Source organism: Rhinoraja longicauda, chromosome 10 (assembly GCF_053455715.1).
Source record: "Rhinoraja longicauda isolate Sanriku21f chromosome 10, sRhiLon1.1, whole genome shotgun sequence".
NCBI lineage: Eukaryota > Metazoa > Chordata > Chondrichthyes > Rajiformes > Arhynchobatidae > Rhinoraja > Rhinoraja longicauda.
In genome coordinates, this window is record NC_135962.1 from 1,963,798 (window position 1) to 1,985,301 (window position 21,504).

The window sequence follows — 21,504 nt, forward strand, 5'->3', positions numbered from 1 at the left end:
TGCCAGTCGGCACCGGTGGTGCTGAAGTAAAGGTCAGGAGCTTCAGGCTTCTGGATGTAAAACCCACCAACAATTTGCCCTGGTCCAACCACATTGATGCCACAGCCAATAAAGCACAACAATGCCTCTACTCAAGATTCAAGGTTCAATTTCTCTGTAGCTCTAACACTACATTCTGCAGTTTATTTTCTCTTTTGCAATACCTAATGCACTCGTATTCGTGGATAACATAAAACGGCCTTTCACTCTACCTGTGACAATAATAAAATAACACCTCATGCTTCCGATTTTGCTCACCAATATTAATAAAGACATTTCTCCCAAACAAGATTACAATATTCCCAGCCAAGAGGTCCATCTTAGTTCAAATAAAATTGAAATATTCACATGGTTAGGTGCTGTTGATGGATCAGTGCAGATTTTGTGACCACTGAACTCCTATCTGATGATGTGAATAGTTTTTGTGAAACGCTTCCATCTGGTTTGATGAAGGAAATAAATATAATACTCCAAAGCTTGGAGCAAATCACATTTTCAATTCAGGTTTTTCCCCCTCGGTGTGTACATTAGGCACTCTGGTAATGCAGATTGGGTAGGCAACAGGCAAACAAAGTTCAACACATGTAGGGTGTGCAATTTCAAAGGAAAAACTAGAAATATCTACAAAACAGAAAACATGCAACTGGCCAGCGAAGACAATCAAGGGTGTTTAATTGCCACATGTACCAACAAACTAATGAATTTCTCACTTGCTTAATAGACTCAACTGCAACACCACTTCATATTTTGCTTGGGCAGCTTACACCCCAGCGGTAAGACTTTTGATTTCCCTAACTTCACGTAACCCCTGCATTCCCTCTTGTCGTACTAGTTTCACTGTCGCCACCATTTGTTTCACTCGTCACCTTCCCCACAACCAACAATGGACCATTGTGTGCTCCACCTTTCCACGGTCATCATTGCTTTTTGCATACCTTGCATTCATTTGTTCCACATAACTTCTAGATCTCTCATTTCCCTCTCCCCGACTCAGTCTGAAGGGTCTCAATCCGAAATGTCGCCTATTCCTTTTCTCCACAGATGCTGCCGGACCCGCTGAGTTACTCCAGCACTCTGTGAAACGTCACCTATCCATGTTCTCCAGAGATGCTGCCTGACCTGCTGAGTTACTCCAGCATTTTGTCTCCATTTTCAACACAAGTATATAAGCAAACATACAATAAATTAATAACCTAATATGAGGTAACCATTAAAAAAAAGCAAAGGAGCAGACAAATCATTGAAAGCCATATAGCTAGTGCTAACAAAGCCCTGGTATACATGTCTGGGATTGAGTATTGTCATAGTGATGTTACATGAAACTGGCATTGGCTTCAGATCAGCTGAACACCAAGTACTGAACACATTTCTGATCTCCACCCAACAAAGGACAATGCTAAAAAACATGATGATCTTGTACTGTGGAGATACACTTATCAGCAGGGTGGGCAACTTCACTTTAGTTTTAGTATTAGTCTTCGAGATACAGCGTGGAAACAGGACCTTCGGCCCCACAGAGTCCGCACCAACCAGCGATCCCCGCACATTTACACTATCGAGGGACAATTCTAACATTTTTACCACATCAATTAGCCTACAAACTAAGTCAGGGGTCAGCAACCTACCGGGCCAAATCCGGCCGGCTGCCTGTTTTTGTGAGTTAGGTAGCATTTTTGCAGGTTTAAAAGGTTAAAAAAAAAGATGAATAATATGGCAGGAGACGTTAAAATATATGAAATTCAAATTTCGGTGTCCATAGATAGTTTTAGTGGAACACAGCCACGCTGATTCATTTATGTATTGTCTACGTATTGTGTACCTATCGTTCACGTATTGTACACATTCTCATTGCTTTGCACCGCTGCTCGGCGGCACATGGCAAAACCGAAGGCGCTCAGTGACCAAATATAACTCGAGAGCTTTTAGAGCGCTACACCCCTCTCCGGACAACAACATCCTGTTTCTGAAAGTTATTTTACCAGTTTATACCAATCATGTCAAAACAAGAAAAGAAGAGAAAAGTAGACTTGGAACGTGGTGCTTTTAAGGAACAAGTGGAGTGTGGGTTATTTTGTTACCGAATTAGATGGCAAAGTATTACGTTTATTTTGCAGTGACACTATAGCTGTGCTAAAAGAATACAATATACGTCGACATTAATAGACTAAGCACTCTCCACAATATTCCCAACTTTCAGGAAAGCAACAGTCAGAAAAATGAGAATAATTAAAACGTAATATCTAATCACAGCAGAATTAAAAATAAAATAAAAACAAATGAAAATGAGGTTGCAACCTCCGAGTGGCTCATTTGTTAGCTAAGCAAGGAAAACCGTTAATAGACAATAGGTGCAGGAGGAGGCCATTATGCCCTTCGAGCCAGCACCGCCATTCAATGTGATCATGGCTGATCATTCACAATCAGTACCCCGTTCCTGCCTTCTCCCCATACCCCCTGACTCCGCTATCCTTAAGAGCTCTATCTAGCTCTCTTGAATACATTCAGAGAATTGGCCTCCACTGCCTTCTGAGGCAGTGAATTCCACAGATTCACAACTCTCCGATTGAAAAAGTTTTTTCTCATCTCAGTTCTAAATGGCCTACCCCTTATTCTTAAACTGTGGCCCCTGCTTCTGGACTTCTCCAACATTGGGAACATGTTTCCTGCCTCTAACGTGTCCAACCCCTTAATAATCTTATACGTTTCGATAAGATCTCCTCTCATCCTTCTAAAGGAAGGATTTATTATCCGAAGGAAGTTAATAAAATTGTGTTTGATTTCCTTGTTATACATAATATCTTTGTTTTTGTCTCTTGGCCCACAAAGCCCAATTTATTTAATACCTAAATCTTAGTCTATACAAGAGTTACTAATAACCCAAGAGTTAAATTAAAAGATTGCCACTCACTAACAATTTAGTTTATTATTGTCACGTGTACTAAGGTACAGTTAAAAACTTTTTGTAGCGTGCTGTCCAGTATAAAGATTATACACATTTATAATCAAACTGTCCACTGTTTACACATACAGGAAAAAGGTTAGAACGTTTAGTGGAAGATAAAGTCTGATCAAAGATAGTCCGAGGGTCTCCAATGAGGTAGATGGTAGATCAGGACCGCTCTCTAGTTGGTGATAGGATGGTTCAGTTGCCTGATAAGCTGGGAAGAAACTGTCCCCGAATCTGGAGATGTGCTACACAGTATGCAGAAAAGATTCACAAAAGGGTGGCCTTGGCCTGGTGGTGCAGCGGTAGAGTTGCTGCCTTACAACACCAGACACCCAGATTGTATCCCGACTACGGGCGCTGTCTGTACGAAGTTTGTATGTTCTCCCTGTGATCTGCTTGGGTTTTCTCAGAGATCTTTGGTTTCCTCCCACACTCCAAAGACGTACAGGTTTGTTGGCTTGGTGTAAATGTCCCCTTCGTGTGCAGGATAAGGCTAGTGTGCGGGGATCGGCTGGATGAAGGGCCCGTTTCCGTGCTGTATCGCAAATCTAAACTGAACTCAACTTTCTGCGATTTGAGCTTCCCGACATCAGTCTCTACCCGAGACTGCGAGCTCCTTAATGTTGAAATTCGCAGGCCGCGGTTGGAGCGTCGATCCCAAGCAAGGGTCCACGCCCCGCGGTGGAGCTCAAAGTCAGTCTGGAGCAAGGCCGCCAGGTCCACGATGTTAGGGTGCAGAGCGACCGGAGATACGATCCAGAAAACAATCGCATCTCCAGCAAGGTAAGAGATTGAAAAACAGTTTCCCCCGACCCACTCCCCCACATAAAACAAACCAGAGAACATTAACACAAACTTTTAAAACACACTAAAAATAACAAAGACTGTTGGCGAGGCTGCCATCACAGATGGCCATCGATGAAGGGCACAAGTTGAGGTGAGAGGTGAAAGACTGACTGGGACCCAAGCGGCAGATTTTAACACAGGGTGGTGGATGTCTGGAATACGTTAGCAGAGAAAATATTAAGGCCCTGTCTCAGTTAGGCGCTTTTTCTTAAGGCGACTGTCATAGACGTAGCGGGTCGCCGAAAAACCGGCGACTGGACCCCCCCTTACAACAATGTCTACGACAAGCTACAACAACCTACCACCTAGTCGACATCAAGCTACGGCAAGCTACCGACAACCGGCGACACAATCGTCACAAGTAGAACGACCACCTATGACCACCTACCGCCACCGAGGCAACAACCTACGATAACTGAAGTCAACCTACGTCCACCCGCGACAAGCTACGACCCTGAAGACTGAAAACAACTGAAGACAATTCCCGTTTCACCCACTTTCCATATAAAAGTGGGTGTACGGTCGGATTTCCAATCATTCTGCATCACGACTATTTGAAAGTGATGCCATGAGAAACTACTGAAATGCAATAACTTCATACTTCAATTTTTCCATCAAAATGTCATGAATTTCCTTTATTGATGTTCAATTTTTTTTAAATGGTTGATAAGAACATACAACAGTGCATACAAAAATATTGTAATAAATTTCAATAAACTTCAAACAGAATACAAGTGCAAAAACATACAACGCCTAACATCATTTATGGACACATTACACTGATGGGTGATCAGATCAAGCCCATACTTGGAATTCGCCAAATTCAGCACCGGCGACAACGCACGTCATCTGGCGACAACCTACGACAGCGCCCACGTCAGGAGACGTCAAGCTACGCTCATTGGCGTCAAACCAACAGTCGCCAAAAAAATTTAAGCCTTGGCAAAATCCAGTGGCGACTAGAAAAACGCTACGAATCTTTGGAGACGACTCACGACCAAGCACACGACAGCCCAGCGACAGCCTAGTCACCTGTAGTCGCCTAAAACAATCGCCAAACTGGGACAGGGGCTTTAGGGATGAGTACAATTACAGCATTTTGTGGATAGGAAATGTTTAGAGGGATACGGGCCAAATGTCAGGCAAATGAAACCCACACCTTGCCCGGCACGGATCAATTGGGCGAAGGGCCCGTTTCCATGCTGTACAACTTTATAACTAGAGATTCAATTAGACTTCAGCAGAGGCTCAAACATTAATTTCTACAAACTTTAATTCAGAGGCAACTGTGCTAGTCAATGATATCATCAGGCAGGTGGACTTGTGAATCTAGGCTTTCCCTTTTGTATTCTATCTTGATAAATGGGAAAGTGAATAAAATAGTTTACCTTCCATATTTTACACTGAAATCGCAATGCAATTCCAGACAGAAAGATCAGGTTTTACACAATCTCTTGGCCTGGCTAAAAGTAAGTTTTTGGAAACATAGATAAACAAGTGCAGGAGTCAGCCATTCAGTCCTTTGAGCCACGTTCAATGTGATCATGGCCGATCATCCAAAGTCAGTACCCCGTTCCTGCTTTTTCCCCATATCCCTTGACTCATTTAGCCCCAAGAGCTAAATCTAACTCTCTCTTGAAAATATCTAGTGAATTGGCCTCACTACCTTCCGAGGCAGAGAAGTCTCTGGGTGAACTTTTAGTTTTAGAGATACAGCGCAGAAACAGGCACTTCGGCCCACCGAGTCTGCACACTAGCACTGCCCTACACACACCAGGGACAATTTACATTTATACCAAGACAATTAACCTACAGACCTGTACGTCTTTGGAGTGTGGGAGGAAACCAAAGATCTCGGAGAAAACCCACGCAGGTCACGGGGAGAACGTACAAACTCCACACAGACAGTGCCCGTAGTCGGGATGGAACCCGGGTCTCCGGCGCTGCAAAGCAGCAACTCTACCGCTGCGCCACAGTGTCGCCCACAAAAACTAGTAAATTCATTATACCAAGTTATTAAATAGTTTTTCACTTTAAATACAGAATACAGAGCCTTTATTTGTCATTCGGTACCGAGGTACCGAACAAAATTACGTTACCAGCAGTCACACAAAAAAAGAAACACAAGACACATAACCCCAACACAAACACCCATCACAGTGACTCCAAACACCCCCTCACTGTGATGGAGGCAACAAAACTTCCGCTCTCTTCCCCACGCCCACATCCCCGCGGCCGAGCCACACCGGGCGCTGAAACACCCCACGGCCGAGCCAGGCAATGGAAGGCCCCGCGGCCGTACCGTGCGCAGCTAAGTCCCGTGGCCGAGCCTCCCATATGTAGAATATAATAAAAACACATGTACATAAATAACAGGATGACAATGTGATCACTGTGCCAATTGGTCTCATCGTTCATGTTCCACCCTGTCTGCAATTTATTTGCTCACTTTCCCGGTTCTGATATAGGCTCGTGACAAAACTCCTCTTTCCACAGGCAACACCTTGCCCTCCGACTGTTTCCAGCATATTTCTTTTTATGTCAGATGATATGCATTTTTCCTTTAGGCACAGGTTTATTCTTGTCAAGTGAACCCAGTGAAACAATCCAACCTCACTTGGCTAGGCCGACCCTGCAACACCACCAGGACAACGGCTTTAATTTAATCATTTATTGATACAGCGTGGAAACAGGCCCTTTGGCCCACCGAGTCCGCGCCGACCAGCGATCCCCGCACATTAACACTATCCTACACACACTAGAGACAATTGTCTATTGACAATTTTACATTTATACCAAGCCAATTAACCTACAAACAAGCACGCTTTTGAAGTGTGGGAGGAAACTGAAGATCTCGAAGGTCACGGGGAGAACGTACAAACCCCGTACAGACAGCACCCGTAGTCGGGATCCATCCTGGGTATCTGGCGCTGTAAGGCACCAGCAGCTCTACCGCTGTGCCACTGTGCCACCCCAAGTCTTTACCGCCAAGTTAAAGGACTCTACATTTATAACAACTCCGACTGAAACTTTGAAAGATGGCACTAAAACATGTATGTCTTTACCTACATGGCCAGGAACTTTACGAATATCGTCAGTTACTTTGTTGAAAACCTGCAAGTTATTCACTAATGTTTCGCCACATTTCTCAAGGGAAGTTAGGGCTTGTGGGAAGTTTGCAAAATTGGAAGCAATAAACACAAGATCGCAGTGGAGGGACTTTTTCTGCATGATTTCGCTGACGATCCTGATGCAGCAGATTCTTCTTCTTCAAAACAGTTGACGATTTATTTTATCTTTTCAAAATTTGCAGCATAGTAGAGTACAGCAGAGAGCCATGTACCCCACCTAGTCAAAACTGGCTGAGGAGGTAGCGGAATCTCCGGTGCCATTTCCTTGAACAAGTGCTTTGAGGAAGATTTTCTTCACATTGGAAACTAGGCGATCTACATTTGGAAACGACCTACGTATGTACTCGGCAATTCTATAGAGTCCGTGAGCTAAGCATGTCAAATGCAACATTTTGGGAAATAAAACTTTAAGAGCACAAGCAGCTTTTTTCATGAAGGGAGCTGCATCAGTCACAAACAGAAGAACATTCTCGTGTTTTATACGTTCTTGGCCAAAGTACAGCAAGTGACGATGTAAACAACTGAGCAATAGTTGAGCTGTTTGACTTCTCCAATACTTCCGATGTCAACAAATACTCCTTTGATGGTTGACCTGCCTCCAGTGTACCGATGACCACATTGGCAACATGTCTCCCCACAGCATCGGTTGTCCCATCTATTCAGATCCATATTTTGTTGCATGCAACTTCATCTCTAATTTTCTGCACAACAATGTTGAAGTTGCTGTCAACATAATCTTTCCATAATGTTCCTTTGTGTATTTCTCTAAAAAACCTTAGAATTGTTTTCCAATTTCCACAGTGGATTCCAGCATCAATGAATGCCTTGCACAGATCACTCAGATTGTCAGAACTCAGATTTGCGACTAGAGCCAGCAGTAAATGTAGTGAGGAGACAAGCTTGCGTATTTCCCGCCTTCAGTTTCTCTGCCGCCGAGCTGTCTGTATGTACATGCTGGGAGATGAAATATTTCTTATCATGATTCACTGCTTTCTCACATGCTTTGCAAAACAGCACACAGTTGTCTGTAGAGAATATATCATTCCCGTACACTCACCAAATCGTTCAGTTTTTTTTATTTTTATAAGGCTTGACTAGGCATTTTGACGCTTGCCGGGGTAGATCCTACAGGAGCGGGGATACAGACCTCTACAGGCAGGCTGAGTACAAGCTGAGAAGAGGAATCAGAGCTGCCAAGGAAAGGTACTCTGAGAAGCAAGTTCTCAGTGAATGACACTTCTTCAGTTTGGAAGGGCTTGCAAGAAATCACAAGCTACAAGAGGAACCCCCTCCCCCGGACAATCATCAGCTGACCAACGACCTGAATGAGTTCTACTGCAGGTTCAATAAACCTCCTCCCCCCCCCCTTACACTTCACACCTACTCACAGTCCGACTCCAGTTTGAAAAGACTGGACCCTTCCCCACCCACCCCTCTCCAATCACCAAAAGACTGGTCCACTACCCACGAATGAACAAGTTACGTTAACACGGCAAAAAAGGCCAATTTAGGCACTCGATCGTGAAAAAGGGATTATCTTGCTGAAATCATCAAAAAAGGCATAAAAATCCTGGCTCTAGTAATCACGTTTAGTCTTTCGGCTGACAGTATAGCACGCAACAAAAAAGCTCTTCATTGTCCCTTGGCACTCGTGACAATAGTGAACTAAAGCCAAAACCATAGAGACAATGACCATTCACCTGATCTCTGTCCCAAGTGACTGTCCAAACCTCCAGGAGTGGAGATAGAGATAAAGGTTGGGACATCATCTTACAGTTCATTCTCCAACACGAGTCACGGAAGCTCCAAGGCATCTGACCACACCACGATTAAGCCTAGTGACATTGCTTGCTAAAAATACATTCAAATATTTTGAGGGGAGAGTTAAATATTCAGTGATAAAGTCACGTAATAAATTTAATGGGAAATTTCAATTGATTTATGCCATCAGAGATCAACGGTTTACATGGGGAAAGTAAAAGTTTATGAATACAAGAATCTGGAATCCCTTCAGCTCAAAAGACAGGCAACACCAAATTCATCCTTGCTCACACTAAAGGTGGATATACAGTGACAGCTGCACACAGTACTCCATTTCTGAAACCCAACTCCATTCACAACAGCGCAGTGGTTCCATACGGCCACAACTGAAAGCAAATTCTTAACTGAAGAGATCAGTGAGAAAGGAAAGACAAACTTCATTGCTTTTTATCAATTAAACAAAAAGCCATAAATTCATCTTGCAATTCATCCAAGGTTATGTGGTTTTGTTTTGAAATGAATTCCTTTGATTTCTAGTTTGAACTCCACTAAATCAGAATAGTGAACTATATCCATGGGTTCTATAACCATTCTGTTATGATCCATAAAACCCAGGCAGCACAGTGGCAGAGTTGCTGCCTCACAACGCCGGAGACCCGGGTTCCATCCCGACTACGGGTGCTGCCTGTACGGAGTTTGTACGTTCTCCCCGTGACCTGCGTGGGTTTTCTCCAAGATCTTTGGTTTCCACCCACACTCCAAAGAAGTACGTAAATTGGCGTGGTAAATGTAATAATTGTGTTAGTGCACTGGGATCGCTAGTCGGCGCGGACGAGCCTGTACCCACGCTGTATCTCTAAACTAAAACTGATCCGTTATCACATATACCAAAACGGAACAGTGAAATTCTTACCTGCAGCAGCAAAATAGGTCTATACACAGATCTCAGTAGATAATATAATAAAACAAAAATGTTCAATAAATAAAAAACAAGTGTAGTGTAAAACACAACAACGCCTAAACTCCCGAGTGCAACCCAGGCAGTTCAGGGTTTAGTTGGAGTTCCAAGTCAGACTCCTTGCAATTTAGTCTTACCGTTTCCTACATGTTTGGTCATGCTCATAATCTGGCTGGCCTATTTTTCCTTCCAGACTTAAATGCACCTCCACACATCTTTACATCTACTTCGTTTCTCATTTAATAAGTTTAAGTTTCCCACAGCAACACAGGCAAACCTCCTCACTTGTCAGGTTCCACCTGTTGCAAGTGTACAGGTCACACCTTCTCCACATACAGACTAAATGACCAACAACATTTTAGACGTCTCCACCCTACACATTCCTTTTAGTAACATTCATCTGATCTATCCTCTTGAATTGAATGGAATACATTTTATCAGCCAAGTACGTACACATACAAGGAATTTGCCTTGGTGCTTTGTTCGCAAGCAACAACACGATATACAGTAGACAATTAAAAATAAAATATTATAATTTAAACATGTGAAGAATGAAATAAAATACCAGAGCAAAAGGAGGCTACAGGCGTTTGGTTGTTGAGTAGAGCTACTGCTCGTGGGGGGGAAAAAAGCTGTTTTTATGTCTGGCTGTGGCTGCTTTGACAGTCTGGAGTCACCTTCCAGAGGGGAGTGCTTCAAAGAGTTTGTGGCCAGGGTGAGAGGGGTCAGAGATGATCTTGCCCACTCGCTTCCTGGCCCTTGCAGTGTACAGTTCATCAATGGGGGGGAGGGGGGAAGGTTGCAGTCTTATTCTTACATTTGCTGACACAAAGGGTACCCGCTTTCAGGTTCCTGGGTACGCACATCGCAGAGGATCTTACCTGGTCTACCAACACCATCACCACAGTAAAGAAGGCACAGCAGAGACTCCACTTCCTGAGGATCCTCAGGAAAACCAACCTGCAGGAGAAGCTCATGTTGTCCTTCTATCGCTGCTCCATCGAGAGTGTGCTGGCATACTGTATAACCACATGGTATGCCAGCTGCTCAGAAAAGGACAGGAAGGCCCTTCAGACGGTCATCACGACGGCCCAGAAGATCATCGGCTGCTCACTGCCCTCCCTGGAGCACCTGTTCAGCCTACGCTGCCTCAGTAGAGCAGGCAAAATAATAAAAGATCCATCCCACCCCGGCCACCGTCTGTTTGTTCATCTGCCCTCTGGTCGACGTTTCAGGTCGATCAAATCGTGAACAAACAGACTTAAGAACAGTTTTTACCCCAGGGCCATACGAGAACTGAACACTACCTTTGCACTAGGCAACACCGTTAAAAAATCTTGTACTTAATATAATTGTATTTATTTGTTTTTGTATTTATTTGTTTTTGCATTTATTGCATATATGTTTGTACGCACCGTCAGGATTGGCTATTTTTTAATTTCGTTGTACTCGTTGCAATGACAATAAATGAATATTATTATTATTATTATTATTATTACATGCACTAGAAATAAATTGAGAGATCAGGACAGTATAGATCTATTCCTCACCTGCCACCTACCTCCCTAAATCCCTGTTTCAGGATCTCTTGCCTCTCTTCACCCATCCACCTGGTTACCTTTCTCTCTACAAGGTCCCACAACCATCCTGAGATTCGTGGCAGTACACAGCATGGTAATACCCCTCTGGAGAAAAAGGATGGTGACATTTCCAGTAGATAGCCTTAGAGTCTGAACAAGGGCCCAGACCCAAAACGTCACCCATCCTTTTTCACCAGACATTGAGGAGCTCGTAGTCTCGGGTAGAGACCGATGTCGGGAAGCTCCAGCTGCAGAAAGTTTCGATCAGCCCTGACCCGGTCCAATATCTGCACCTTCAAACTATGTTATTCTAATTGGAGTTGATTCAAGGGTGGTTTTGAAGGGGGCTGGTCGAAACCTTCTGTGGCTTGGAGCTTCCCGACATCGGTCGCCACCCGAGACTGGGAGCTCCTCGATGGTGAAATCCGCAGACCGCAGTTGGAGCGTCGATCCCAGGCAAGGGATAGCACGCTCTGATGGTCAAGTCCACGGCCCCGCGGTGGGGCCCAAAGTCATTACGACAATAAAACACTCTTGATGCTCGACTCAATAGAAATATAAAGAACCTACAAAACAAATTATAAATACAAACGCAATATAGTGCAAAGAATGCATCGCCCAAAGTCCCTCGTTCAACCCTGATAGTTTGTGGTTGAGTTTGGAGTGTGCAACAGCCTGATGTTTGGTGCCCATGGACTTTCACAGCATGGAAACAGACTCTTGGTCTCACCACATCAATGCCAACCATCATGCACACCTATACTTATCCTATTGTCTGCTTCAATTACCAATCCTCTCCCTGGTACCTTTGAAACACTTCTTAAATCTTGCTACTGTTCCCACCTCTACCACCACCTCTACAGGGGTAGAGTTCCCTCAACAACTTCTCCTTTGACTCCTCCCGCTTCCTCCAAACCAGAGGCGTAGCTATGGGGACTCGCATGGGCCCTAGCTACGCCTGCCTCTTTGTCGGGTACGTCGAACAATCCCTGTTCCGGACGTACACTGGCCCCATCCCCGAACTCTACCTCCGCTACATCGACGACTGCATTGGTGCTACCTCTTGTACCCATGCAGAACTCACTGACTTCATACACTTCACTTCCAATTTCCATCCTGCCCTTAAATATACCTGGACTATCTCCGACATCTCCCTCCCATTTCTGGACTTCGCCATCTCCATCACAGGAGACAGACTAGTGACTGACATCCACTATAAACCCACTGACTCGCACAGCTATCTGGACTACACTTCTTCCCACCCTGTCTCCTGCAAAAGTCTATCCCCATCTCCCAATTTCTCCGTCTACGCCGCATCTGCGCCCGGGATGAGGTGTTTCACACTAGGGCGTCAGAGATGTCCTCATTCTTTAGGAAATGGGGCTTCCCCTCTTCCATTATAGATGAGGCTCTCACTAGGGCCTCCTCTATATCCCGCAGCTCCGCTCTTGCTCCCCCTCCCCCCATTCGTAACAAGGATAGAATCCCCCTCGTTCTCACCTTCCACCCCACCGGCCAGCGGATCCAACAAATCATCCGCCAACAATTCCGTCACCTACAACGGGACCCCACCACTGGCCACATCTTCCATCCCCTCCCCTATCTGCGTTCCGCAGAGACCGTTCCCTCCGTAACTCTCTGGTCCACTTGTCCCTTCCTACCCAAACCACCCCATCCCAGGGCACTTTCCCCTGCAACCGCAGGAGGTGCAACACCTGTCCCTTTACCTCCCCCCTCAACTCCATCCAAGGACCCAAACAGTCTTTCCAGGTGAGACAGAGGTTCACCTGCACCTCCTCCAACCTCATCTATTGTATCCGCTGCTCTAGATGTCAACTTATTTACATCGGCGAAACCAAGCACAGGCTCGGCGATCGTTTCGCTCAACATCTTGGCTCAGTCCGCCTTAACCAATCTGATCTCCCGGTAGCTGAGCACTTCAACTCCCCCTCCCACTCCCAGTCTGACCTTTCTGTTATGGGCCTCCTCCAGTGTCAGTGAGGCCCACCGGAAATTGGAGGAACAGCACCTCATATTTCGCTTGGGCAGCTTGCAGCCCAGTGTTATGAACATTGACTTCTCTAACTTTAGATAGCTCCACTGTCCCTCTCTTCCCCTCCCCAGTTCTCCCTCTATCTTCCTGTCTCCACCTATATCCTTCCTTTGTCCCGCCCACCCCTGACATCAGCCTGAAGGGTCTCGACCCGAAACGTCACCCATTCCCTCTCTTCAAGATGCTGTCTGACCTGCTGAGTTACTCCAGCATTTTGTGATACCTTCGATTTGTACCAGCATCTGCAGTCATTTTCCTACACCTCTACAGAGGTAGATGGCAGACCTTTCCAGATGCCAACTACCCCTCTGACCTTTAAACCCCCCTCACTGCAAACCCCAGCCCTCCCATGTTAAACACCCTACATGGGGAAGCAGACACCAGCCATCCACCCTATCCATGACTCTCATCAATTATTTGCACCCCTATCATGTTCCCTCTCAGTCTCCTTCGCTCCAGGGAACACAAACCCAACTGATCCAGTTTCCACTGATAACACAAACCCTTCAATCCAGGCAGTTTGAAGAGGAGTCTCGACCCGAAACATCACCTATTCCTTTTCTCCAGAGATGCTGCCTGACCCACTGAGTTACTCCAGCACTCTGTGTCCAACATCCTGCTGAATCTTTTCCGCACCGTCCCCTTGCTTAATCACGCCTTTCTAGCGTGGTGAACAGAAACGCAAACACTACTCCAAGAGCAGCCTAACGAACGATTTGTACGACTGCAACATGATGTGCCAGCTTCAATTTTCAATGCGTCGGCTGATGAAGACAAGTGAGCCACAAATCTCAGTCACTCCTTCAGTGAAGGATTTACTTGTACCTCAAGGACTCTATTCAACCACACTCCCCAGGGTCCTGCCCTTCACTGTGTAGGTCCTGCCCTGGTTCAACTTTCCAAAATGCATCACCACTTGTCAGACTTAAATTCCAGCTGCCATTTATTCTCTTGCCCACTTTCCCCAAGTGATCCACTTCAGAGTCATACTCACCCAGCATGGAAACAGGCCCTTCAGCCCAACTCATCCACACCAACCAAGATGCCCCAAATATACCAGCCCCACCTGCTTGCATTTGGCCCATATCCCTCTAGCCTTTCCCTTTGCATGGACCTTCTCAAAACTATTTTAAATAATGTTATAATTCCTGCCTCAACTACCTGCTCTCGTTCCATATATCCCACCACCCTCTGTGCACAAAACTCTGCCCCTCAGATTCCTATTAAATCTTTGAACTATTGGTGTCATCTGCAATTTTAATTTGTTTATGGCATGCAAATATCCAGACTATGCATAAATTTTAATTACTTACAGTAAACAAATCAGACATTACTGCATCTCCAATCACCAACAAGCCAGAGGTGAGGATGGCAGATTCCTTTACTGACAAACCTCAGTGAATCAAACACAACTTCAAAAACAATCTAGCAGTTTCAATATTATCTTTACTGTGACGACATTTACTATAAATCCAGATTTATTTAATGACTCAAATTAAAGTCACACGGGAATTCAAACACATGGCTCTGGAACATAAAGTCCAGGTTCTGGAGAAGGGCCCTGACCCGAAACATCAGGGCCCTGCCTGACCCGCTGAGTTACTCCAGCATTTTGTGTCTATCTTCGGTATATACCAGCATCTGCATATCCTTTCTACACAGTCCAGAACCCTGCCTTTTGGTCTAAGGGATTATTTGCAATTCACTACATTCGTAGCAAAGCATAAGAAAAGTATTTCATCTGCATAATCTTCTCCGACCAGGAAGTTGATTCATTTTGCGAACTAACATTGGGCAATTAGTAGACTTACTATTATATGAATTAACAAGAGTTATCTGCAATTAAGCCAGATCTTGGTTATCAAAAGTTACAGCAGGATCAGCTGGGCAGAGGAATGGTTAATGCGGTTTAATGCAGATAAACACAAAGTGTTGCATTTTGGGGAATCAAACTAGGGTAGGACCACATTGAATGGTAGGGTGCTGTGAAATGTTATAGAGTAGAGGGATCCAGGAGTGTAGGTACATAGCTCCCTGAAAGTGGTGTCACAGGTAGATCGGGTGGTCAAGAAAGCAATCAATATATTGACCTTCATCAGTCAGGGTATTGAGCAAAGAAGACGGGACTTTATGTTACAGTTGTACAAGACATTGAAGGGGCTGCATTTCAGATGGGGAATGTGGTCAGCATGGGCACGTTGGGCCAAAGGGCCCGTTTACAGGCTAAACGAGCCAATGGCAGCAAATGGCCCAACATGTTGCAAGAACTGACCAAAAGCCACAGGGTTTCCAATTCAAACCTCGCAACACAACCAAAAATGACAACCTAGCATTCCTTTCAAGAAAAAGTGGAATTGAAATTGTATTGGCCCCAAAATTAAAATGATGCAACTCTAACTAAATTTGTGTGGATTTGCACACATCGATTTGTAATGTCAGTTAAACCTGCTACAAGTTCTCTCACACCTGTGTTTCCTAATGAACAAATGAAGGAATGACATTCTCAGAGTGCTCTAGACATAGTCTCAGGTGTCAAGAGTATTTAATTGCCATTTTGTGCCAAGGTGGAACAGTGAAATTCTTACCGTGTTCGAAGGAAAGGGCTAGGGGAAAGGACTCTGTCCTGTTGCGACTAGGGGAGGAGGAGCAAGAGCAGTGCACAAGAGGACACCCTTGCGAGGGCCTCATCTATGATCAAGTCTGAGGACATCTCGGATGTCCCGGTATGTAACATCTCATCTTGGGCGCAGATGCGGCAGAGGAGGAATTGAGAGTAAGGGATAAAAAGTGTAGTTGAGATAGCTGTGGGAGTCAGTGGGTTTGTCAGGGCTAGCTAGGCTGGTTCTACGGGGGGGGGGGGGGGGGGGGGGGTAAATCCAAACATGCAGCAGCAGGGCAGGTCTGTAGACATACATAATGCAATAAACAAATACAGATTACCAATTTAAATACCGCACACCACTCATCAGATAGCGTTGTTGATTCGGTTTTCGGGGCGACATTTGTGTTTCACGTAAATATCCCAAAAGATTTTTTTGTTTTTTAAATCGTCTCTATCAGCGTCTTAAATGGGCTGTTGCCGACAAGATTCACAGCCTGCACCGAGGCCCGGCACGCGTTGTTTACCCGGGGTAAACAAGGCATGGCAGAGACCCAGGGAGGTGGATCAGCGGCCCAGGGGCAATGTGATTCTTCCCATCCACGCTGCATGTCTGTTGCCAAGATTGCACGGCTACCCATGCGGATTTACACGCTGTAGATAGCGGGCGGGCGGGCGGGCGGGCGGGATCAGCGGCTCATGCAGGGCTGATCCCCGGGTTAGGCGGTGCTGCCCGCCGCCCCCACCCCACCCCCGGCTCGGCAAGGCCACCCCCTCACCCCCCCCCCCCCCAGCTCTGTACTCCGACCCCACTCCCTCACCTCAACACTTCCCCACCCCACAGCTCCGCACCACTCCCCCACCCCAAACTACCCCCTCCCCTCTAACTCAGTACCTATCCCCACCCCTCCCCCCCAACTCGGTGCCCATCCCCACCCCTCCCCCCCAACTCAGTGCCCACCCCCACCCCTCCCCCCAACTCAGTACCTATCCCCACCCCTCCCCCCCAACTCAGTGCCCATCCCCACCCCTCCCCCCCAACTCAGTACCTATCCCCACCCCTCCCCCCAACTCAGTGCCCATCCCCACCCCTCAATTCCCCCCCCCCCCCAGCTCAGTCCCCTGTTCCTCCTGCACCCCCAGTTCTGTAACTCACCGCTTTCCCCATCCCTCATCCTCCTCACCCCCACCCCAGGCTCCCCCACCACCTCTCCCCTTCTCTACCTCTCCCCAGCCGACGTTCCCTCCTCACACCCACCTCCAATGCTTTCCGACCCTTGTCCACTCCTCCGGTTCTCCTCACTCCCTCCCCGCCGGCCGCTACACTGACCTTCCATGGGAGCTTCCACATTCCCCCCCCCCTCCCTCTTTCCCCTCTCCCACCTTCCTCTCTTCCCCTCTCCCTTCCCTCCCTCTCTCTTCCCCCCCCTCCCTCTCTCTTCCCCCCCCTCCCTCTCTCTTCCCCCCTCCCCCCCCTCCCTCTCCCTCTCTCTCCCGCGTGGGCGAGTGGGGCCCGGCAGGGACGTGGCATCGACCGTGCCGAGCAGAGTCTCGTCCTCTCCTCCTCCCTCCCTCCCTCCCTCTGCCTCCCCCGGGCCTCTCTCTCCCTCCCCCGGCCACGGCCCCACACTCACCTCCCAGACACCCGGCGGCGAAATCCAGTGCCATTTCCCGAGCGGGCGCGTTGTGAAGCGGGTGCGGGACGGGACGGGCGGGTGTCCCGGGTCGGGTCAGGCCAGGCCGGGCCCGCTCCACATGCACCGGGACTGGGTTGGACTGGGCTGTGGTGTGCCTGTGCTCCAGATGCCAGCGCTGGGGCAGTGTACACTGGACTGTGTTAGCCGTCGCCAGCCAACCCGGCTCTTCTATTTCGAAATTTCCCAAAGGTTGTTTAAAGCCTTTTCTAGATCAAATGCCGTCCAATGGGAGCGGCGGCCGGTTTACACCCCCGGACGCCAGCCCCCTTTCTTTCATTGGGTCTTGTTCCCAACCACAAGCCACATCCCAGCCGGGCCAAGCACGCACACTTGGTCTGCCCCAAGCAGCATGTTCCACCGAGTTTCACTGGTGCATTCAGCGGATAGGTTACTGGACTGACTGCCTTCCCATCATCGCCCACAACAATAAACATCTCACATCCTACCCTTCCTTATCTCTATATCTCCATCTCCCCTGACACTCAGTCTGAAGAAGGGTCGAGACCCGAAACTGGTTAAACTAGATGCAGGAAAAATGTTCCCAATGTTGGGGAGTCCAGAACCAGGGACCACAGTCTTAGAATAAAGGGGAGACCATTTAAAACTGAGATGAGAAAAAAACTTTTTCACCTAGAGAGTTGTGAGTTTGTGGAATTCTTTGCCACAGAGGGCAGTGGAGGCTGATTCATTGGATGGATTTAAAAGAGTTAGATAGAGCTCTAGGGGCTAGTGGAATCAAGGGATATGGGGAGAAGGCAGGCACGGGTTACTGATTGTGGATGATCAGCCATGATCACAATGAATGGCGGTGCTGGCTCGAAGGGCGAAATGGTCTCCTCCTGCTCCTATTTTCTATGAAACATCACAGATTCCTTTTCTCCAGAGATGCTGCCTGACCCCAGCATTTTGTGTCTAATCTTCGGTTTTAAACCAGCATCTGCAGCTCTTTCCTACACATTAAACGTTGTCTTCTCAAGGAATTGCTGGTGGAGACTGCTCCTTTGGTTGTGAAGAGAATGAAGACGGCCGGCGCCAATACCCCGCGCTCTCCCCCCCACCCCCTCCCCAGTTTTATTTCCCTCCCCGAGCATTACCCCCAAGCTTTCTCCCCCTCTCTCCCTCCCCCGGCCACGGCCCCACACTCACCTCCCAGACACCCGGCGGCGAAATCCAGTGCCATTTCCCGAGCGGGCGCGTTGTGAAGCGGGTGCGGGACGGGACGGGACGGTGCGGGCGGGTGTCCCGGGTCGGGCCCGCTCCACATGCACCGGGACTGGGTTAGACTGGGCTGTGGTGTGCCTGTGCTCCAGATGCCAGCGCTGGGGCAGTGTACACTGGACTGTGTTAGCCGCCGCCAGCCAGCCCGCTCCTCAACAACCCGGCTCTTCTATTTCGAAAATTTCCAAAGGTTGTTTAAAGCCTTTTCTAGATCAAATGCCGTCCAATGGGAGCGACGGCCGGTCTACACCCCCGGACGCCAGCCCGCCCGCCCCCTTCCTTTCATTGGGTCTTGTTCCCAACTACAAGCCACATCCCAGCCGGGCCAAGCACGCACACTTGGTCTGCCCCAAGCAGCATGTTCCACCGAGTTTCACTGGTGCATTCAGCGGATAGGTTACTGGACTGACTGCCTTCCCATCCTCGCCCACAACAATAAACATCTCATGTTTATTCTGAGATGTGAGATGTTATAAATCTGTACCCCGTTCCTGCTTTTTACCCTTATCCCTTGATTCCATTTGCCCGAAGAGCTAGATCTAACTCTCTCTTGAAAACATCCAGTGAATTGGCCTCCACTGCCTTCTGTGGCAGAGAATTCCACAGATTCACAACTCTCTGGGTGAAAATGTTTTTTCTCATCTCAGTCCTAAATAGCCGACCCCTTATTCTTAAACTGTGACCTCTGGTTCTGGACTCCCCCAACATCGGGAACATTTTTCCTGCATCTAGCCTGTCCAATCCGTTAAGAATTTTATTTATTTCTAAAAGATCCCCTCTCATCTTTCTAAATTGCAGTGAATACAAGCCCAGTCAACCCATTCTTTCATATGTCTGTCTCGCCATCCCAGGAATTAACCTGGTGAACTTACCCTGCACTGCCTCAATAGCAAGAATGTCCTTCCTCAAATTTGGAGACCAAAACTGCACACAATACTCCAGTTGCGGTCTCACCAGGGCCCTGTACAACTGCAGTGGGACCTCCTTCCTCCTAAACTTAAATCCTACCACAATGAAGGCCAACATGCCATTAGCTTTCTTCACTGCCTGCTGCACCTGAATGCTTGCTTCAGTGACTGATGTTCGAGGACATCCAGGTCTCATTGAGGTAGCCAAAGTCATGAGGGGCATAGGTGTAAAGGCTAGAGTTCATGACAATTGTATTTTCTGATGGATGGAATCATAGTAACCGCGCAGAACAGCGGTACAGTGGTGCAGCGGGTAGAGCTGCTGCCTCAGAGCGCCAGAAACCTGGGTTTGACCCTGAGCTCGGGTGTTATCTCTGTGGAGTTTGCACGTTCTCCCTGTGATCCCGAGGGTTTCCTCCGGGTGCTCTGGTTTCCTCACACATCCCAAAGATGTGTGGGTTTGTCGATTAATTGGCCCTCTGTAAATTTCCTCCTAGTGTGTAGGGAGTGGATGGGAAACTGGGATAACATAGAACTAGTGTGAACGGGTGATCAATGGTCGGCGTGGACTCGGTGAGCCGAAGACCCTGTTTCCATGCTGTATCTCCAAACTAAACTAAACATTTTGGTCACTGGAGGAGATGGTTATAGACCAACGTTCCCTGCAATTTGTTTTTTTCGGACATGTTTTTGTGATCCTCTAGTTTGCTCTCCTTTTTCCAGATGAAAGATTCGGGCCTCAAGAGTGTCTTCACCTCATATAACATATAACATATAACAACTACAGCATGGAAACAGGCCTGTCCGGCCCTACCAGTCCACGCCGACCATTCTCCCTGACCTAGTCTCATCTACCTGCACTCAGACCATAACCCTCCAATCCCCTCCTATCCATATACCTATCCAATTTACTCTTAAATAATAAAATCGAGCCAGCCTCCACCACTTCCACCGGAAGCCCATTCCATACAGCCACAACCCTCTGAGTAAAGAAGTTCCCCCTCATGTTACCCCTAAACCTTTGTCCCTCAATTCTGAAGCTATGTCCCCTTGTTGGAATCTTCCCCACTCTCAAAGGGAAAAGCCTACCCACGTCAACTCTGTCCGTCCCTCTCAAAATTTAAAAAACCTCTATCAAGTCCCCCCTCAACCTTCTACGCTCCAAAGAATAAAGACCCAACCTGTTCAACCTCTCTCTGTAGCCTAAGTGCTGAAACCCAGGCAACATTCTAGTAAATCTCCTCTGTACCCTCTCCATTTTGTCGACATCCTTCCTATAATTTGGCGACCAGAACTGCACACCATACTCCAGATTCGGCCTCACCAATGCCCTGTACAATTTCAACATTACATCCCAACTTCTATACTCGATGCTCTGATTTATAAAGGCAAGCATACCAAACGCCTTCTGCACCACCCTATCCACATGAGATTCCACCTTCAGGGAACAATGCACAGTTATTCCCAGATCCCTCTGTTCCACTGCATTCCTCAATTCCCTACCATTTACCCTGTACGTCCTATTTTGATTTGTCCTACCAAAATGCAGCACCTCACACTTATCAGCATTAAACTCCATCTGCCATCTTTCAGCCCACCCTTCCAAAAGGCCCAAGTCTCTCTGTAGACTTTGAAAATCTACCTCACTATCAACTACTCCACCTATCTTAGTATCATCTGCATATTTACTAATCCAATTTGCCACACCATCATCCAGATCATTAATGTAAATGACAAACAACAGCGGACCCAACACAGATCCTTGGG

At 47.1% G+C, this 21,504-nt stretch overlaps 1 protein-coding gene across 1 annotated transcript in view; it reads right to left on the reverse strand.

Annotated features, from left to right (window-relative positions):
- slc25a29l (solute carrier family 25 member 29-like) overlaps positions 1 to 17,953 on the reverse strand; it is a 34,948-nt gene extending 16,995 nt beyond the window's left edge. Inside the window, exon 1 of the mRNA XM_078406025.1 lies at positions 17,549 to 17,953. Within this exon, the coding sequence (XP_078262151.1) occupies positions 17,549 to 17,582 (34 nt within the window). The 5' untranslated portion in view covers positions 17,583 to 17,953. The remainder of the gene's footprint in view (positions 1 to 17,548) is intronic.
- Positions 17,954 to 21,504: the final 3,551 nt, after the last annotated feature.